Genomic DNA, 21,958 nt, shown 5'->3' with positions numbered 1-21,958 from the left:
GAACAGAAAACATAATGCCCCTCTACTATCGTAGGTGGTTGAATCTTCACATTTTCAAACTTTTGTCACCCCTGCCACGGGATTTTATATTTTACCCAACGATAATCGATGAGAGTTGTGTCATACATAATACACTATTTCATTTTGAGAATAGACATGGGGATAGTGTCAAAGACATAACAACCCAACCAAAGAGCAGAAAACAGTCAAATGCCACATATATGAGGAGGGATAGGACCTTTATCGGGACTCCGGGATCGGCTGTTTTTAAGCTAGGGATTTCGGGATTGACCCTTTCGGGATCCGGGAATTCTTTTTTTCGGATTTCGGGATGCCGGGATTTACTTTATTTAATTTCGGGATCTCGGGATTTAGTGTTTTTAAGCCCGGGATTTCGGGATCAGGACCCCTCCTATCCCCCCTCATATATGGGTCTTTAGCACAGCGAGAAAATCCCGCACCCGAAGGCGTGCTTTAGCTGGCCCTCAAAACAAAAAAGTGTCACTAGTTTAGCGATAATGGACGTCATACTTAACTCCTTAATATATAAATGGACTAAAAAAAATTACAAGACTACAAGACTACAAAAGGCCAGAATAATACAGTTCTGTCTTGTTTGATCATGTTAATGGATTGACGCGTATCTCGTGGTCGAATGCCCGTCACAGTAAAGAATACCCGGCAATACCTTATACCAGCCTCGTTAACAATTAGTAGTATAAACCTTTTTTTTTTAAACTGAAGTAAAATGTAAAAAAAAAATTAAAAAAAATAAAGTATATTATTTTCCAATACAGTATCTATAGAGAGACAAGTCCCTTTGCAATGGAAAAATGAAAAGTATTCTTTATTAATATTTTTTTTTTTTTTTTTACATTTTAATCTTTGCTATTAAGCCTTTCTCATTTGTTTGAACCACAGTTGATCTACACAGGTACAGTATAAACTCATGTCGACTCGTACTGAAGTGAGTCTTATTTATATTTCCCGCGTTTTCTAACTTTACAGCGATTCAATGACAGGAAGTAGAAACTTACTTCCGTTTCGACTGCTATGATCTCCCCTGTTTTCATTGAACGTCAAATCTGAAGGAAAACAAACGTTTTATGCAAAAATGATCAACATGAAGCAACTTTTCTCATTATGAAACATAAATTGTTGAATATACAAAAATGGCGGTGACTGTCATTCTCTGCAAATACACACAAAAAACATGGAAAACATGATTTCAGTTTTGAGAGTTGGGGTTGTACATAATCATTTCTAATTCATAAGACCAGCCTTCCAAAAACAACCTTACAATATGATTTTAACAATGTTGTCACTAGAAGTAGATCTGAAAAACAACACAGAAAAGGGCCCTAATCTCATTCAAGATATCCAGGACCAGTTATCTGATTCAAAATGGTACTGGTTCTTCTTATCCATTGTTTTGGCACAGATCTGGGTGATATATCTGACTTTTTACAACTCAAGAGTGGTTGGTCTTATCCTTACAGCAGTCATCAATAGATTTACTAATTTTGGACACATCAGATTAGGTGAGAACTAACTCGGTTTTAACTTGGTCTGTTTTTTTTTAAAGTTTACAATATTTCCAAATATAATCATGATAATATTCAAACATTATGTGGAAAGGGGTGGGGTCTGTATGCGCACAAGGATGATGGCAAAATATTCATTGGAAAGAAAGAGAACTAGAATAATAAATTATGTTCTAAACTGTGTTTACAAGAAACATTTATAACACATAAGCTCTTTAGGGCACATAAGCTCTTTAGGGCTTTTGCCTCATTTAAAACATTAACAACACATACAATATTTATTAAAACATACACTTTAGATATACAAAGTATGACTGCTATATTGCAGAAGCAAATATTTTCATACATAAAAGCATAGCATGGGCAAGCAAAGCACTAAATGCCCATACAATTCAATTCAGTTTGTTAATGGTATCCTTTTTCTAGTAAAAGTAGAGGCAAAGTAAATAGGCACTCACTATCCATTACAGTTATCAATAGACCACATTCAAGTTCATCCATCAGGGAAAAAAATTCGTCAATTATGCACGCCTTTATGACGTCATTTACCAGATAGAGGGGAATATGGACATATAAACAGGTGTACAAAATATAAAGAAGTTATTCATGTTATTCACAAATTACAGGTTATGCTGAAGAGGCATTAGATAAAAAAGTAACTTGTCATGGAATGGAATTTCTTAATGATATAAGTTTTAAGCTTGATCACTACTGTCAGGTACACAGATATAAGAAGATGCGGTATAAGAGCCATTGAGACATCTCTCCATCCAAGTCACAATTTGTGATACCATGTAAACTTTTATTGGTCAAAGTATGGTCTTGAACACAGTGCCTTTGCTCACACCAAACAGCAAGCTATGTACACATTATAACTATTAACCAGTATTTCCTAGAGGGATTCATTAGGGTAAGAAGGAGCTTGAGGGTCCTCAGGATCATTGTAATATACCTGAGTGGCAGGTTTATTACCATTAAAGCATTGCAAAACAACAAATAGTGCAATTTTAAGCAAGGTTGAAAACCCAATCCTCAAGGAAATGACTAAAATTTATATTTGGAAAACAAACATATTGTAACAAGAATCCCAATCTGCCATTTTGGGAAAACCCATTTCAGTATAGGTCATGTCTGGCCAATATGATTTTTTTTGGAATTTTCTGCACATACATGTAGCTCTTGCACTTTTTCCACCAGTGGTTTCAATCATACTGATTTATATGTAATTATCAAAATATTGGATAATCAGGATGGCACCTTTTATATACAGATAGTCCTGGCAACTTTTTTATTGTGTTTTTCTGCAGGTTCCCTTTCTTTTTCTGTTTTATCTGGAAAAATAATGTTCAGAGATGTACATCTAATAACTGAAGATTTTACAATGAGAATTCAAAATGGATGGATTATATTTAAATGGTGGAGACCTTTTATACCCAAAACTATTAAAGAAGGTAAGAAATAAAAAAAATTATTATGTTATTTGTATGTCCTGGACCATTTGAATATTTGGACCATATATACTGTCCAGTTAGTTACTTTGATGCATGTTGAAAAGTGACTGTAAATGTACTGTCTGTATATGTATGACCCTTCAAGGTATCACAAACTAAGAGTTTCATACTAAGAATAAAATATTGATTTGTTTACATTTATCATATGGGAATTTATTTTTACATGATTAATGAACATGATGAAATAAAGTGACTTTTACTTAAAAGATAAAGTTATAAAAAAAAAATTCAGAATATGTGGTATGAGTGCCAATAAGATGTCTCTCCATCCAAGTCACAATGTGTAAAAAGTAAACCGTTATAGGTCAAAGTATGGCGTTCAATACAGAGCCTTTGCTCATACTAAACAGTGAGCTATAACGGACCCTAAAGTACCTAGTGTAAAACTATTCAAACAGGAAAACCAACGGTCTAAGAAAATATATTAAAAAAGAAAAGAAAACTTCAAAAAGAGAAGTACTTAATGACTTATAAACAAACTACAACTGTTCCTGAAATAGGATATGCATAAACAAATGCAGTTTAGGTTTGAGTTTATTTAATTCAAATTTCTAAAAAAAATCTAATTATTTTTAATTATTTAATGTTTTGATCCTGCTCCTAATCAAAGGAAATGACAATACCAAAGAATACAGGGACAGAACATATTTTTTACGAATGTTTTGAACAAATACTCATATGGTTCTGAACATATGTATACACAATATACAAAGTAATAATAGAAAAGGTCCTTAACTTTACAACGTTCATCCATAGCTTAAGATTTTAACAACTGGTATTGAGACTCAATAGTGTTGCTTAGTAAATGCTTAGTTTAATGTGAAGATTTATCAAGATATATTGACAATTTTTCAACCTACCAATGTTAAAATTATATTAGAGCATGACATGATTTTTTTTTTTAAATAAAGATTACTAATTTTTTTTATTTTTTTTTTTTTAGATTTGTCACATATGGAATGTAGAGTTGCCATATTTTTGGATGACCTTGAGGTTCACATTTATAACAGATCTGTCAATTACTCAAATCTAGAAAAATTATTTTCTGGCAAATTAGATAACGATGATGAAGTTCAAAATGATTCAAAAGATAATAACCAAGACGGTGAAAAGAAAAGGTAATATATGATATTTACAAGGCAAAAACAAAAACAAAATGAATTAAAAACCAATTGTTCAGAGAACAATTGAAGGTCTTTCCACCAAAAACAAAGTGTTTTAATACGAAAGATGTAAAATTAAGTTTAAAATGTCATTCCAATCGTTAAAAGATAGCTTGTTGTACGCTGATTCCAAAAATATATGGTTTCTATACCTTTTTATTCAAATTAGGGAGATGATTTACGGTTGAAAAATGTTACTTCCGATAATATTTAAATATTTACTTCACACTGATTCCAAAAATATCTGGTTCTATATACTTTTATATTAATAAAGTCCCAAAAATACCTACTTCCAGTTTACACAAGGTCATTTCGATAGTAGAGGGGCATTATGTTTTCTGGTCTGTGCCTCCGTTCGTCCGTTCGTTCGTCCGTTCGTTCGTCCCACTTCAGGTTAAAGTTTTTGGTCGAGGTAGTTTTTGATGAAGTTGAAGTCCAATCAATTTGAAAGACTATGATAAAAACAAAAACAAAATGAATAAGATGAGAAATCAAGAACAAAATGATTAAGATGAGGAATCAAGAACAAAATGAATCAGATGAGGAAACAAAGTACAAAATAATTCTATAACTTATATTCTAAACAGTGAAAATAAAAAGTAATATATATTATCTACAAGGCAAAATCAAGAACAAAATGAATAAGTTGAGGAAACAATAACAAAATGATTCATGGCTGAAAAACACTTTTATATTCATAATTACTGTGGATTCATTAATATCCGTTGAATACCAAATTTCGTGGGTACAGGAAAACCACGAATTTAAATGTTCAACGAAATACAAATTTTGTAAAGGAATGAGTGTAGACTTTGCCAAAACAACGAAATTAAATATCCACGAATATGTAAGTTTTCCTCAAACCACGAAAATTGGTACCCACAAAAATAAATGAATCCACAGTACTCTAAATATCAGCACAACAATGTTAAATCTGCAAATTTTTAGTCTTCGCTCGATGGGATTTAAACTCATACTATCATGGCTATTGTGATATCATGACAACATTGCCTATACTTTGTCCAGCCATCTAGACCACTCTGCCTTCTAGGCTGTCAGTCTATATATACAATATTAAAACTATAGCAAAATCATGATAAAATTAATAAGATTTATGGGTAAAATACTACCAACCAGTGGCTAGCTACATTGTAGGTTGGAATTTTGAAAGAATGGACTTGTCTCAAAAAGCTTAATACGGGTGCTATTATTATTCCAATGTGTGATATGTCCTTATTGTATTTATTATAAATAAAATTATTTCAGATCTGTCAGCAAGAAAGAATTCATGTGGAGAGATTTGATTCCTGTCATCAAAGTACAAATAAATTCTGTATGTATGGCTAACTCCTTTGATTCTATGGATTAATTAGTAGTAGTGGGGTATCAGTTTTCATGGACTTCTTGGGTAAACACGGTACAGGTAAACCAAGAAGTACAAGTAAACATCAGTAAACATCAGTACGTTGATGGTTTTCTGTAACAAATAAATCTTCTAGCTAAAAACCGTCAACACCTCAAACTACTGTGTACAGATGTTTTTATAATAAGGATAGTAAAATATGGCAAATTTGAACACAGTTTACAGCTCTAAGTATTTTTACTATAGAAAACAGCTCTAACTCATCCTGAAATATTTCAAGATTTAAAGATGAAAGAGTTCAAGTTTGTAACAGATTCAGTTTTCAAACTATTTTGATTTGAGTGCCACTTATGATTCTTTTGTAGATGAAGCACAAATCTTGTTTCACATTTACATCCTGGTATCTTTGATAAATTTTGACTCTTCAATATATTGCCATCGATTATTGAATGTTGTTCCTAGAATAACGGAGATATTGTTTTGCTGTTTTTCAGGGAAGAGTAGTTTTTGGCAACCACTTAGTACCAAATTCTATGATAGTGAAGTTTGATGATGGAAATTTTACTTACACAACAAAACCAGCATCAACTCCATTTGATATACTGATGCATGATGCAAAGGGAAAAGCTGAAAACTTTAAAATTATGTTTGTACCAAGTCCTAAATATCATGGACCAGTTGATGAGTGAGTAATTTTTCCCACCAGTGATTTTCGGTTGGGAATAAAAAAAATATTTAGTTTTATCAAATTGAGAATGAAAATAGGGAATATGTCAAAGAGACTAAAACCTGACCAAAGAGCAGATAATAGCTGAAGGCCACCACTTTTTTTTCAATCATGAACTGATTTTATATTTAAGAAATAATTCACGGGGGCTTGAATATATCGTGATTTTACCACGGGTTGGCCCTTTATAACAATTTTTTTACCCTGAGTGATAACGAGGGGTAAAATATCAGCATAAAGGGACAACCCGTGGTAAAATCAAGATATATTCAAGCCCCCATGAATTATTTTGATTCTAATAGGACAGTTACAGCAATTTGTTTTAATCGAAGTGCTCAAGGTGAAGGCATTATTTGCCGTACCCATAAATAAACGCACCTTTAAATTGACATAAAAGAACGGAGCAAACGAATAAGTGACATGCTTAAACTATTTACAATAAAATATTTAGATAAGTTTGTATGAATCTAAATAACAGTTGTGCTTGTATGTCTTATAAGTATTCAAAAATTGCTTAATAACACATTTTAGCATCATTTGTTTACGTTTCCTTGTTTGTAATGATTTTCAGTTTAACAAGCGTGTATTTTCCTGTAAAATGTCTATATTCTGACGTCATATTTCTATGACATCGGGTAGCTGTTTCATACAAAAGCATATAAAGTGGGAGTACGATCGGAACAGTTCAAACAATATATTCATATTTTACCATGGGTGTGTACTCAAAGCGTTTGAAGGACGTCATGTTAGAATTAAGAAATAATTCATGGGGGCTTGAATATATCGTGATTTTACCATATGTTGGCCCTTTATGACAAATATTTTACCCTGAGCGATAGCGAGGGGTAAAATATCGGCATAAAGGGACAACCCGTGGTAAAATCTAGATATATTCAAGCCCCCATGAATTATTTCGATTCTAATAGGTCAAATACGGCAATTCTTTTGGATTGAAGCGCTCTAGGTGGAGGTAAATATTTGCCATTCCAAGAAATAAACACACTATTAAATTAACGTAAAAGAACAGAGCAAACTGAATAAGTGACATGTTTTAACTATTTAAAATAACGTATTTAGATATATTACGGATGAATTTAAATGATAATTTACTTACATGTCTAACATGTATTAAAAAAATGGCATTTTAGCATCGTTTGTTAACGTTTCCTTGTTGTGATGATTTTCAGATTCACAATCGTGAATTTTCCCGTAAAATGCTTATATTCTTACGTCATCGTTCTATGACGTCAGGTTCCTCATTCATTAAAAAACATATGACTTGGGGGTACAATGGGAACAGCCCATGAAATATATTCATATTTTACCACGGGTGTGTACTCAAAGCGTTTAAAGGACGTCATGTTAGAATACTGGGTATCATATATCTGAGAACACATAAACTGTGTTAAAAGATTTTTATTAACTGAATTTAACTCCCTTGATTTATTTTGCAGTATCGTACTATATTTTACATGTTCTTCTTTTGTTTTTGAAATTATTAGTTATTTTGGTGGAAACTGTTGTTATAAAATAAACCTTGGCTCGCCATTTTTCTAAAGAAGTCAGTTATAGAAGTAAACTTGTTAAAAAAAAAGGTTTTAAACTGAGTTTAAATTTATGAATTTTAGGTGCATTTGCATGTTTACAGGTTATTTTTAAAAACATATATTTTTTTTAAATTTTAGACCACCACGTAACATGGGAGAAGGATTTGTTGTTTTACAGACTAGAAATATTAATGTACACCTTTTTATGGATGAACCAGGTAGGTCAAAGATTACAAGTCAAACACAAGCAGCAAACCACAAGTCAGCTTGCTACTATTCTTGAAAATAGAGAGGGAGAATTGAAAGAGCCTTTAATAACATACCTCTACACTTTAAATTGAAAATCAAATACTATTACATACTCAAAGGTACAATAGTTATCAAAGGTACCTGGATTATAATTTAGTACGCCAGACGCGCATTTTGTGTACATAAGACTGATCAGTGACGCTCAAATCAAAATATTTATAAAGCCAAACAAGTTCAAAGTTGAAGAGCATTGATGATCTAAAATTCCAAAAAGTTGTGCCAAATACGGCTATTAAGGTAATCTATGTCTGGGATAAGAAAATCCTTAGTTTTTCGAAAAATTCAAAGTTAAGTAAACAGGATAAGGAAAACTTTATACCTTTTTTCAAATGTTTAAATCAACTGCCTTTATCAGCATTCTCCATTGGATGATTTAATTCATGTGCAAATTTGATTTGATTTGCATAACTTTTAAAATAACTTGGCCAGAAAGGATCTTTGCCTTTCTTGCTTTGTGTATTGTCTTAAGAAAAGGACTAGTGAGTAAATAAGAAATGAGGAGACAACTAAGTTGACATAAGCAAAATCCTTGCTCATTATTGTGTAGAAATATTTTAAAATTCTTAGTGAAAAATATCTAAATATATACTTTTGATAAGTTTGAGAACATTATGTTTTATATTGTAGGCACTGTTCCATATGAACCAGAAAGTGTACAGTTAGCTGATGGTGAAACAGTTGTACTGAGGACATATCCATGTTTTGGTGTGGTGGCAGGATGTGGTAAAAATACAGATTTTAATTATGGCCCTTGGGCTGATAGACAAAGGTACACATATTTCATAAATGAAAATTTTCGTTTAGTTATTGACATTACCTATGATTTATTCAGTAAATGTTTTATTAGTTATCAGTAAAATAATAAGAAATTCTTCAAATATTGATTGTGAAAATTTTTAGCATTTTTTTTCCAAATTTTTAAAAATGTGTTAAGTTGAAATATTTTTTGTGTTTTTTTTACAGATATATTTCACTATACATTTTCAGTCATGAATTATGTATGGGTTCTTAAATTAAGGTTTCAATCTCCATTAGGTAAACTTGATCTAAAACCGTTTTAACCATTCTACTAATGCTTTTTAGTATGTTTCTTCTGAAGCATTTCTTACGAAGGGTAATCCAGGATAAATGTTTTTAATGAACACTGAAATCAGTATCAAATTTAATAGATGAAAAATTGTGTGACTTCTGTAAAATAATAAACTAGTAAAGGATATGAACATGTTAATTATCTTGCAGGGAATTGTTATGGAAGTTTTTCTACCCAGCAGACTACCAAGCCATGGTACCCACCATTGAACCAAAGCCTGGTGAACTGAGGCAATATAAAACATTTGAATTTAGAATGAACATGTACCACAGATCTACCATTGATATACTTTTTACTAAAAATGCTGTAAGTGTTATTAGCTGATGTCAGTAGCAATCATTTGTAGAGAATATCATCCTGCAATACATTCTTTGATCAAATCATTCCAATTGTCACTTGTATGTCTCACTTCAATTGGAAGTGATTTTTGATGATAGATGTTGTCTGTATAATTGGAAAATATATTTTAAAATTGAAATTAACATTTTTATATTTCGTTCATAAAATTTTGCAATGATTTTCTTTAATTCGAAAATTGCAATAGCATAGTTTTTGCAAAAATTAAAACTTCTAATTTTGAAAGCATTATTTGTATGTAGCGTTTCCTCAAATCACCAATAATTAGTTTGGCATTTCAACAATTGCATAAAAAATGTACATGCAAATCTCTGAATTAATATATACACAGTATTCAAATAGTTTCAAAATTACGAAACAAAAGTTAAAGACTTTTCACACCATCTGTAACGGTCAAATTTATCTTTGAAGGAAACACAAGCCATCCATATGAATGCCAACCCTGGATCTTACATCGAGATGAATATTCCTTGGATGATAGCTGAGGATGGTTATGTTACAACAGTCAAGGGACAGTTTTTATTGGCAGATGCTTCCACTAGTTTACAATATAGGTCACTTATAGAGTGTGAAACTTTTGAGGTAGGTATTAAATATATATTTGTACCGACTCATAAAAAAACTTCCTTTTTCTTTTTTCTTTTTCCTTTTTCTAAAGAGAAACTTTGTTTTTTGTAGAAGAACAAACTCATCTGAAGATTTTTTTTAGTGTCTAATTTTCAAAAATATTTAACCTTTTATGCCTGATCTACGTGAAATATGACTGGGAAAAACTAGACACTTGTATTTTTATACAACATATTTTCAATGCATTGCTGTGATTTATTTTTCAGTTTACAGTAACAGCTTCATACCCACTGACATGGAATGATCACCAAGATTGGGTCTGTGATTTCATTGCTTGTAAAGCTACAGTCTTTCTTATCTTTCATCTCAAACATTTTTTTAAAGGTGAGTATAAAATAAAACCACATGGTGACCTTTAATCATCTTGGTAGAGTTGAGGTGTCATTGTCAATAATCTCAACTTCTTTCTTTACTCGTGTATTAAATTACATCATTCAGGATGGAAGGATTTTAGATTTGAAAACTCTAAATGTTAACGGATAAAAAGAATTATATAAGAAATCAAATTGTTTTTCTCATGTAAATAAGTGTATATGCATTATACATTGCACACTTCTAGAAATGTGAATGTAATTTGTCATAAGCTTAAAGGTATTCAAAAGATCATATTGTTCTGGTAAAATTGAAGTATTATTTAATAATTTAATACTGATAAATTCAATCAGTTTTGATAAATTTCAGATTTAATGGAGGATTGGTCATCTGAAGAGAGGCAGGATATATTCCATTTTGTACCTTACACATGGACAATCAATCTTATTATTAAAGAATTTGAACTTGTACTGCTGACCAATGAATATAACTGGATCGATACTACATCTACTCAAACTGAAAATGGTACAATTGGCTTAAACATTTACATGTATTTACATCATGTACAAAAGAGCAGTTGTTATCCTTCAAGTCATTGTTAACCTATTGTTTTACTTTTTGATGTTTGTAATGACTTCATTAAAAAAAAGTACAAGGGAATGAATTTGAAGTTGTACTTGATTTGACATGAAACTAAATTAGAAATGAGATATTGGTAGGGATACTTTCTGTGACATAAAAATAAGTTAGTCTAAACATATTTTATTGTTTAAAAGGACAAATCCATCAGACTTATGATTTTAAACTTCGTAACATCTTCACCAAAATAGTTGTTGTTCTGTTTATTGTTAAGAAGTCAGAATAAGGGTCTGATTTTGTTTAAATTTGAAAATGACAAGGAGAAATGGTTTACCATAACATAGACAAACTTTAGCCATCCGGTTTACAGTACAATATATAAACTGTCTTGAAAATAATTTCTATCTACATGTAATTTTCTATTTATAGCTCATATAGCTTTTGCTGGTCAAACATTAGACTTATCACTGGTCCTACCCTATACTGATTATTTACCTTCTACTGTACATATTGGACTGGTTATAAAGGTGAGTAGAAATACAAATTTGTAAGGGTTTCGCAGAACCCAGTGTCTCGTCTACTTTTGCTGAAAATCGCAGGCTCAACAAAATGAGGAAAAAAATCAATTAAAATATTCCTCTTGATACTTTACTTTAATTGTCCAAGTTTAGTAAAAATCCAGGATAGTTTATGAATCTAATAAATGTTTAAAAACTTTAACTGCAGACTGTATGTTAAATGTTAACAGGAAGAAAAACTAAGTCCATTTTTAAGTAAAATACAGATACACAGGTACAAAATATTAACAAAATTTCCTTCTAAATACTAGCTTATGATCATAAACAAGCTTCTGTCTAAGTTTGGTACAAATTAAAATTAGCATAAGAAAGTTATAAATGTTTTTAAAAAATTTAACCACAGAGTGAATGTGTTGTTTCCTGGCAGAAAATCTAAGTCAATTTAAAAGTAAAATACGGAAAAAATGGATTTATTTTTTTTACAAAATTTACTTCTGTATATTATCTTTTGATCATAAACAAGCTTCTGTCCAAGTTTGGTACAATCCCAGGCTTCTGTCCAAGTTTGGTACAAATCCAGGCTTCTGTCCAAGTTTGGTACAAACCCAGGCTTCTGTCCAAGTTTGGTACAAACCCAGGATAGTTTAAGAAAGCTATTAAAATTTTAAAAACTTGAACCACAGAGTGAATGTAATGTTTCCCTGCAGAAAAACTAAGTCCATTTATAAGTTAAATACAGAAAAATTGGAATTCTATTTAAAAAAAAATTTACTTCTGGATACTTATTATGATCATAAACAAGCTTCTGTCCATGTTTGGAAGTAATCCAGTATAGTTTAAGAAAGTTATTAAAATCTCAAAAACTTTAACCACAGAGTGAATATTTGTGGCTGCTGCCACCGCGGCCGACACCGATGACAACGTAATGTAGGATTGCTTAGTCTCTCTTTTTCGACAAAAGTCAAAGGCTCAATAAAAATGTTGAAAACCAATGAAAATATTTTTTTACTGTTTTTAAAATTTATTTGAAGTAATTACCTTTTAAGATCTCCTTGAAAAAAGGTCTGCTAAAGAGTATTGCCAATCCTTTCCAAGTTTTTGTGATATATATAGATTCTACCACTGCATCAAGTTTAATACGATATTTATCCACTCTCGACAGTTAAATTTTCAAATTTAAAACGAGAGGCTTGTCCAAGCATTTTAAATATTTAAAATTTAACTGTCGAGAGTGGATAAATATTGTATTACAGAGATTTGGTTGTGAAATCTGTTTCTCTAATGATTTTCTAACATCATGCTGGCAAACTTATTCCTTCTTTTCGAATGATCTGCAAAAAGATGTGTTCTTTCTATGTGGCGTCACATTAGCAATTTCAGAGGAAAGCAACAAAATTCTATGTCATAATTGGATTTTAACCAATGAAGTACTGAAATCAAACAAACCACAAGTTGATTAAATCTTTTTTATACAATGGGTGTAGAAAGGGATAAATTGACAAAGAATTAGAGAAATAGTTTTAACATATCTCCTCCATGTATCCACTTTGCCTGTTTGACATTATTTTTCCAGATTTATCCTACTATTCAGATTTTGGTCCAACAACAGCACTAATGATTTGTTGAAAGTTATTTGTCTAAATGTTCAATGTCACTCCAAATGAAGCTACATGGCAAAAGCAAGTACCAAAATTTATTGTAGTATACTGAACATAACATGAAATCAAATTTAAAATCATTTTTATCTTTGATATATTAAAGGGAGAGAACGCCTACTGTAGATTTTACCTACCAGAGTCTAACACAAGTAGACAAATTGTTTTGGCTTTATCCAAAAATATGAAGATAATGGACAGGAATGGGAAAATAATAGAGAAACCCTTTAAACCAGAGAAACGTCAGTGGAGAAGGTTTACTGAAGAAAGGTAGGAATCATTGGAAGTATTAGGCTTACAAATAGAATGTATTAATTGTATAATCCAAATTATGTGGATTCATTTATTTTGGTGGGTATCATTTTTTGTGGATATTTGATTTCGTGGTTTAGCCAATCTCTGTACACAAAACCTATTGAAAATATGTTACTGTGGATTCATTTATTTTCGTGGGTATCAATTTTCCTGGATAGAGAAAAAAAGACGTTTCGTGGTATACATAAATTCGTGGATCGCTGATTACAACAACAAAAAATTAGATACATAATTCGTGGATTTCTTTTTGATTTAGGAGATCATATAACCTCCTTGGTTTGATCAATAATAAAACAAAACAAAAAAGAAAGAATTCATTGAAAAAGTTTTGAATTGTCAAAATCCTCACTTGGTCATTCTAGGTTAAAGTGTTCATTGATAACTTCGATTACAGTAATTGACAGAGACAACTAATTATTTGTTTGATGTACAATTAATAAATTCTTGTCTAAATTCTACAAGGCATTCAAAACTTTATGATTGAAATCTCATTTCCCTAATCAGGATAAGATAAACAGTGATATTAGTATAAGGTGTGAACATAAATGTTCCTGTCATAAACAATATTACCTACGGGCAATATCCCCGTACTTAATCCTATTGATTTTTAATTACTGGTAAACCAAACTATGTTTTAATCAATTTTAAAGGTAAATTATCACTGACATTCCATATATTTATTATAGATTTAATCAAAATACTTGTATCTTCTTTCAATAAAAAACATGTGTTATGTTACAATGTTTACTGCTAGTCAACACTTTACCAAAACTGCATAAAATAACCGGAAATAAACATCCGACTCCATATACATTTCTCGGGATTATTCTTCATTGAATTCTTAAATTCGTAGTTCGCTGTGACCCACGAAACCCACGAAAATTGGTATACCACGAATAAAAATGAATCCACAGTATTCATTGAACATTTGAATTCGTAGTTTACCTGTATCCACGACAAATTGGTATCCAACGAATAACAATGAATCCACAGTAGTGAATATGCAGATGCAGACTTAGGATTTTAAAAAGGCAATGTTAGACTAAAAAAAGTTCTATTTCTAGTACTTGACTGTGACTGGTTGGCAAGTTGACCTAATGTCTACTTAAATTCTGATGTTTTATGCGAATTGCTTAATAAAAAATTACATGAAATCATATTATTTGATATGGTGGATAAACATTCAGTTATTAACAAATACATGAATCAGATATCTAGACAAGCTTTCAACATCAAGTTCATCAACAACTAATTTCTTCATAGGCCCAAAACTGTAATTCCTTTATATTCGTAAATAGAGTCTGGGTTTTGATTTTTAATGCAACTTCTGCTTACTGGAAAACAATTTGAATTATGATAATATATATGTTTTTTTTAATAATTTTATAGTGAAGGCTGGATAGACTGTTGGACAACTACACATGTAGCAATCAGTCTAGGATACACTTACCACCCTATGCCATTACTGGAATATAAAGTGGAGGAAGAAGTCACCACCAAAAAGAAGAAATCTGCCCCGACCACACCTATCATAGAGGAGGAGATAAATATACCTATGGGACCGTTCAGTGGTAAAGTGATTAGAACAGAGCCTCCTGAGGGCTTTGATCCAGCAAACATGGAACCAGATTTAATAGCATTGGAACTGGAAGTGGCTCCATCTATGTTGTGTATATATGGATCATTACTTAGGAATTTTCTGCATGTAAAAGTGAGTTTTTATTGATACTTTTACCAGAATGATTTGAAGGGAATATGGAATAATTGTTGTTAGGCAGTTAAGCTGCCTTATGCGAGCACCCTTGATTTGTGTGCTACCCAATAAATGCTGAAATACGTGTCATTGTTATCATCTAGCTGGCTACTATATTATTTGTGACTTATTGGACAGTTTTTTTTATACTTTTTATTCTGGATTACAAAAAATATGACCAGAAAAACCTTAAATGATCGTCGATTTTCCCAAAAGTTTTGAAGTTGCACATAGGAAGTAGAGCACATTAGGAATCCTTATGTAGTTTATTATCCCCTGAGCTTTTGGCTAAGATGTCAAAGAACAAATGTATGAAATATCTAATCGCCGAAAATTTCCAAAGACAAGTAGTTAAGATTTCCTAAATTGCAAAATCGTAGGAATATTGTTTGTCGTCAATACGTAATCAACTACGTTTATAAGTTCAACTGATCACGGTGTTGGCAGAAATTTTGAATTGAAAAGAAGACGAAATTTTCGTATCTTTATAATTTGGACGCAGGAGTTCAAATTAGCGAGGTCTGCGACCGTCCACTTTTGCTGTCGGACTTTCTACTTGGTTACTAGCTACGCACATGCCCGACGGACCTTGAAAGAATATAAAAAAATAATTTTGCAAACATTTTTACCAAAGTTTACTAATAAACGATCTCACACTTATTTTCATTATTACTATTCATGACAGCGATGTTCAATTTGTTCAACCGCTAGCTTTATACATAAAATCGCCGAGAAATAATGTGTAAATCCGAGTAAAATCGTATCTCACTATCTGTCAAAAACAACATTGAAACCAAAATGGCTGCCACGAGATTACAATATCGGATTCGATTCCGGAAGCGGATAAGGGTTATCCCGGATTTGGCTACTAAAAAATCCAGACAGGTGACAAAATACATCTATGCATGGTAAATAAATACAAACACTAGAATTGAAAACCAAAAGACATATGTAAAAGAAAGAAAAAGCAGAAAATATTTTGTACACCAATTTTAATGTGAAAATCCAATACATTGTTACAGCTGGGAACAGTTTATCTAACAACCTGGTAACAGTATAATTTTTTTTTATCAGTGATAAATGTTGGTAATGCGTGTTAAATGCTTTTCAAGTTGAACATATTACTGCAATTTCAAGGGGTATTTTCAAGTCTCCCAAACAAAGTTTAACTTAGGCTTTCATAGAATGTTAGACTAATATGTCTAGGTGAGCCATCAATCTTTTGTTTGTGCATTGGGGTCTATTAAGGGGTATTTGGGGGGGGGGGGGGGGGGGGGGCAGAAAGTAGGGTGGGGTTTACTAAGAACCCTATGGGATTTTATTTTCTAAATTTTTTAAATGAATATAACTTGAAAACTGTAAGTGATAGATACATGTAGTCTTCAGAAATGATTTTAGGACAATAAAACAAATCACATGAAATATAGGGGGAGTCTTTGGGGGTCATCCCCACCCCCTTCAATTTGGGAATATGCTTTTATCTTGTAAATGGTCCAGATCCCCACCCCAAAACCTCATATATTCTTGAATGGGATAATAAAACAAATCAGATGAAATTAAAGGGAAGTCCCCTGGGGTCCTCCCCAACCCGTTCAATTTGAGAATGTGCTATTATCTTGTAAATGGTCCAGATCCCCACCCCTAAACCATATATATTCTTGTAGGGGACAATAAAACAAATGAAATGAAATAAAAGGGAATTCCGTGGGGGGTCACCTTACCCCCTCTTGTTTGAAAACATGTAAACGGTCAACATCCCCACCCCTAAACCATATATATTCTTGTATGGGACAATACAACTAATTGAATGAAATTAAATGGAAGTTCCTGGGGGTCACCCCCACCCCGTTCAATATGAGAATGTACTATTATCTTGTAACTGGTCCAGATCCCCACCCCTAAACCATATATATTCTTGTAGGGGACAATGAAACAAATGAAAATGAAGTAAAAGGGAAATCCTGAGGGGGTCATCCCACCCCCTCTTGTTTGAAATCTTGTAAACGGTCTAGATCCCCACCCTTAAACCATATATATTCTTGTGGGGGACAATAAAACAAATGAAATGATATAAAAGGGAAGTCCTGAGGGGGTCACCCCAACCCCTCTTGTTTGAAAACTTGCAAACGGTCAACATCCCCACCCCTAAACCATATATATTCTTGTATGGGACAATAAAACAAATCAAATGAAATATAGGTAAAGTCCCTGGGGGTCATCCCCTCCCCCTCTTGTTTGAATACTTGTAAATGGTAGAGATCCCCACCCGTAAGCCATATATATTCTTGTATGGGACAAAACATCAAATCAAATGAACATGGGACCTTATGGATGGCGAGTTACGGGAGCTTTGTTTGGGAGACTTCGTAACAGCATCCTGTTACAATTACTTCTTGTTTTCTTCTCAATTTTGATAGGTTAGTTAAAATAGCTGGAAGTTATGTGGTATGATTGCCAATGAGACAACTATCCACAAGAGACAAAAATTACCTAAACTTGGTAACGGTCAAGATCCCCACCCCTAAACCATATATATTCATGTATGGGACAATATAACAAATTATATGAAATATAGGTGGAGTTCGTGGGGCCATGTTATTGAAAACCTTGATAAAATATGAATTATTTGCCTTAATGATTAATTCATCAAATGAACATAAATGTACAATTATATATGAATGTTTGATGTTTGTTCTTTTAAATCTTTAAAAAAAGTTGAAGCAACATTGCCACAGTTTTCATAATTATGTTTGCCTTGGTTTTTGGTTAACTGCCTACAGTGCTTACAGCGCTTTGATTTTTTATGTTGATAGTTTTTGTCTCACTGAAGTACAGTGGAGGAAAGAATATCAGTTACTGTAACTGGCTGAAGTGAGAAACCAATCTCCTTGAGATAGCTAAGGATAATCTATAAGTATTGGAAAAAAATATAATTCTTTTTCTGTTACATTCTCAAATCAGATTTCTTTTATATTATCAGCTACTTGACAAGGATTTATTAAGGGTCTTTCATTGCAGCACTTGATTATTGACTCGACTTTCTTTGTTGATTGCAATATATGTTTTGAAAAAGAGGTAATTTTTATTTTAACATCACTATGAGATCACATCTTGTACTTTGATGGAATTTGTTTTTGAAATTTCATTATTATCTTATATTAATCAGTTATTGCTGATTTGAATTTACATAAAACAGTTACAATGAAGAAATTGGAACAGTTCCTTCAATTTCTGAATTGTGTTAGATGGTGTTAAAACCACAGATTAACCATCTCACCTTATCTTAAATTTTTCAGGAAAACTATTTAGGTGAAGACCAAGTATTTACAGACTTTTATGATACTCCTAAAGAGAAGAAGCTTGGTGAAGCAGCTGATGGTCCTTACGTGGCTGAAGCTGAAGTCAGACCATTTGATGAAAGAGAATACCGTCCATTTGCAGTCACTGTCTCTTTGGTTATTAATGATGTTCATGGACATCTTGTTAAGGTAATTACAAACATATGAAAATAAATGTTTTACAGCATTATTTGATCATTAAAGAAACTGCAAAAAAAGTATTGATGAAAGTGTAGATGCTTGTTAGGGTTGTTTAATCAAAACATATATGGTACTTGGAAAGGGCAGTTTGAAAAGGAGAATAGAAATGGAAAAACCACCTATTGAGAGTATAGGAATTACACTTAAGTTTTCCGAGCACTAAAGGTAATAGATTAGATTTTGAAGCGTTCGCTGGATCCCATAAAGGTTTTAACATGGAATTGACCAATTATAAAACTATAGAAATCCAAAAATGAAATTGAGACTGAAGATGCCTATTTATATATGTTTGCACCTGTCCTAAGTCAGGAATCTGATGTACAGTAGTTGTCGTTTGTTTATGTAATATATATACGTGTTTCTCGTTTCTCGTTTTGTTTATATAGATTAGACCGTTGGTTTTCCCGTTTGAATGGTTTTACACTAGTAATTTTGGGGCCCTTTATAGCTTGTTGTTCGGTGTGAGCCAAGGCTCCATGTTGAAGGCCGTACTTTAACCTATAATGGTTTAATTTTTAAATTGTTATTTGGATGGAGAGTTGTCTCATTGGCACTCACACCACATCTTCCTATATCTATTAATTAATAAAAAAACTTATACTGTAAGATGTAATTGAATTTTTACATTTTACAAAGTATTATGCATTAAAGGAATTATTAAATTGCCTGAGAACGGGACAGAATTATGTTTTTGAAGAGAACAATGGCTGCCATGAGGTTCCTGGATATGTGCATTTGGGAAAACAATTTGTCTTCAATTTCGGTAGACATTTTCTTATTCATACATGTACAATCAAATAGTTTTGTGCTTCAGTATGTGATACTTAAAGTGCATGAACTTGATATTATGAACTACTTATATTTTACAGAACTGTAACATTGATGATCTACCGTGTCCTAGTATATTTCTTGAACGTCTTTGTTTTGAGATGGACAAGACTTACTTGGAGACTAAGCTACAATTACTTTTGTCCCCAGCTGTACTGGTAGCCAAAGATAAATACCCGGTAGGTATATTGTAATTATATCAAGCCTTATTAGCCAGGACTGGGTTTATTTAATCTTTTATCCACTGGAAAACTGTTAACCAGTGAATAAAGCATAAAGAAATCAGTGTAACTTATCCAGTGGACAAGTCTTATTAATAAGTCAACTGTTTTGAGCATAAAGTCACATACAGTTTATATATTTGCTCTTTAATAGATCATTAGAATTCTAGTAAGGTATACATACATGTACACTAATAAGTATCAATTTACATGTAGGTACCATTTGTAGGAGTTCAAGATAGATTTTAAGCTTCGGCAAAAAAGGTGAAGATTTTGATTGCTGGTGTAAATTTTTATAAATTAATTGCTTTTTATGCCCCTCCATTAATCGAACAGGGCATAAGGTTTATCATTGTCCTTCTGTCCCATGGACACATGCTCTTTGGTTTTACATGATAAGCTGGCTACCATTAGGTTCTTTGGTACTTAGACCATAACTAAAACTAATTCATAAGCTAACTTGAATTTTAAAACAGTCTGATGTAGTAATATATTTAAATTTGTGTCCAATGTAAATCATTAGTATAGCAGATTTATATGTTTTTTACACAACCTTTAATGTAAAAATGTCTACATGGTTACAGAGAGAAGATGAAAACAAGCATCTGAATGAAGGTCACGTTGGGTTGTCAGGGTTACAAGTCAGAGGTCATGCTATGTTTTCTCATGAAGGATTACCCATGGAAAGTGAGACCTTGGAGTATGCATGGCTGATAGAAGTTGTTATAGGAGATCTAACAGGGAAGCTAACAAGTCCACAGGTACTTTATATCATATAAGTAAAGTGTTGTCTGTTAACAAACATGCTGTTACTTGTTATAAAGTATTTGTAAATTGATGATGATAAAACTGTGTGTAGTATATTAAAATGATCTATCAAAAGATAGATTTAAAAAAAGATAAATATCTATTTCTGAAATCACAATACAACAATGTATGACAATACTATACTGAGCACTGATGTGAAGTATTAACTCTGCCAGTACTTTTTCTCAGATCTAACTTGTCTTTGTTGTTTTTATGCCCCTGCCGTAGCAGAGGGGGCATTAAGTTGTACCCTCGTCTGTCTGTACGTCCATAAATATGTAAGTCCATCTGTACGATCATAAGTATGTAAGTCTGTCTGTACGTCCTTAAATTGGTTTCTGTTCTCTGAATTGAGTTTGCTTCAAATAAATGTTATAAAACTTATACACAATGCTAATTACCACAAAACACAGATCAGGTTTTAATTTTGGTGGTTTCACATTGCCCATTTATTTAATTCTGTGCCAAGTTGGTGAAATTTATCAAGTTGAATTGTCGATTCATCATTTGCTTCTATCAAAGTTAATAAAATTTTGTATTTCTTTAAGCATTTTTGTAGATTCCTATTCCAATGAAATCCACAAACTTGTATCCAGCAAGAATAATAAATCACCATTGATAAAAAAAACCATCAACAATAAGTATTTGTATAATTTTGTCCATCCATTTTGAATGTTTGTATTTATAAGACACTAAGATATTAATGTGATTTACTTGCAGTTACAGAATTTAATAGAATTTATCCAGACATTTATCATACTGGTAGAAGACCCAGAGAATTGTTTACAACCCTCCAAACCAAACAAATTATGTCAGCACATGTTACCTCAGCCTCAGTGTAGGATGCTACCTCAATACTCCTATCACTGTCCATTGTCAGAGGATATTAAATATGAGATGGTCAGATTGTCTGTGGATTCCATTAGCTTCTTCTTAGTAGAATCTGGAACAGCTTTGAATCTTCAGGTGAAGTATTCAATTATTATAAAAATAAGATGATGTGGTATGATTGCCAATGAGACATCTGACCAAAACTGACCAACTGATGTTGAAGTTTGCATCTATAGATAACTGTAGGACCTTCAAAAATGAGCAAAACCCCTACTGCATAGTAAGCATTAATGTGGTTTAAGATTAGGTCATTTTATTTTGTGAAATAATTGTAACTGTAAAGTTTAATGTAAATTTATTAA

The 21,958-nt window shown here is 32.1% G+C and overlaps 1 protein-coding gene across 1 annotated transcript in view; it reads left to right on the top strand.

The window, feature by feature from the left end:
• The first annotated feature begins 1,054 nt into the window (after positions 1 to 1,054).
• LOC134696527 (bridge-like lipid transfer protein family member 1) overlaps positions 1,055 to 21,958 on the top strand; it is an 80,568-nt gene continuing 59,664 nt past the window's right edge. Inside the window, exons 1-18 of the mRNA XM_063558366.1 lie at positions 1,055 to 1,541; positions 2,852 to 2,995; positions 3,999 to 4,173; positions 5,485 to 5,551; positions 6,076 to 6,266; positions 7,994 to 8,073; positions 8,792 to 8,933; positions 9,404 to 9,560; positions 10,023 to 10,193; positions 10,445 to 10,562; positions 10,920 to 11,075; positions 11,559 to 11,656; positions 13,409 to 13,572; positions 15,007 to 15,328; positions 18,667 to 18,858; positions 19,779 to 19,916; positions 20,543 to 20,719; positions 21,486 to 21,731. Of these exons, the coding sequence (XP_063414436.1) occupies positions 1,304 to 1,541; positions 2,852 to 2,995; positions 3,999 to 4,173; positions 5,485 to 5,551; positions 6,076 to 6,266; positions 7,994 to 8,073; positions 8,792 to 8,933; positions 9,404 to 9,560; positions 10,023 to 10,193; positions 10,445 to 10,562; positions 10,920 to 11,075; positions 11,559 to 11,656; positions 13,409 to 13,572; positions 15,007 to 15,328; positions 18,667 to 18,858; positions 19,779 to 19,916; positions 20,543 to 20,719; positions 21,486 to 21,731 (2,976 nt within the window). The 5' untranslated portion in view covers positions 1,055 to 1,303. The remainder of the gene's footprint in view (positions 1,542 to 2,851; positions 2,996 to 3,998; positions 4,174 to 5,484; positions 5,552 to 6,075; positions 6,267 to 7,993; positions 8,074 to 8,791; positions 8,934 to 9,403; positions 9,561 to 10,022; positions 10,194 to 10,444; positions 10,563 to 10,919; positions 11,076 to 11,558; positions 11,657 to 13,408; positions 13,573 to 15,006; positions 15,329 to 18,666; positions 18,859 to 19,778; positions 19,917 to 20,542; positions 20,720 to 21,485; positions 21,732 to 21,958) is intronic.

This window comes from Mytilus trossulus, chromosome 14, assembly GCF_036588685.1.
Source record: "Mytilus trossulus isolate FHL-02 chromosome 14, PNRI_Mtr1.1.1.hap1, whole genome shotgun sequence".
NCBI lineage: Eukaryota > Metazoa > Mollusca > Bivalvia > Mytilida > Mytilidae > Mytilus > Mytilus trossulus.
This window is presented reverse-complemented; position numbering and strand designations above follow the sequence as displayed.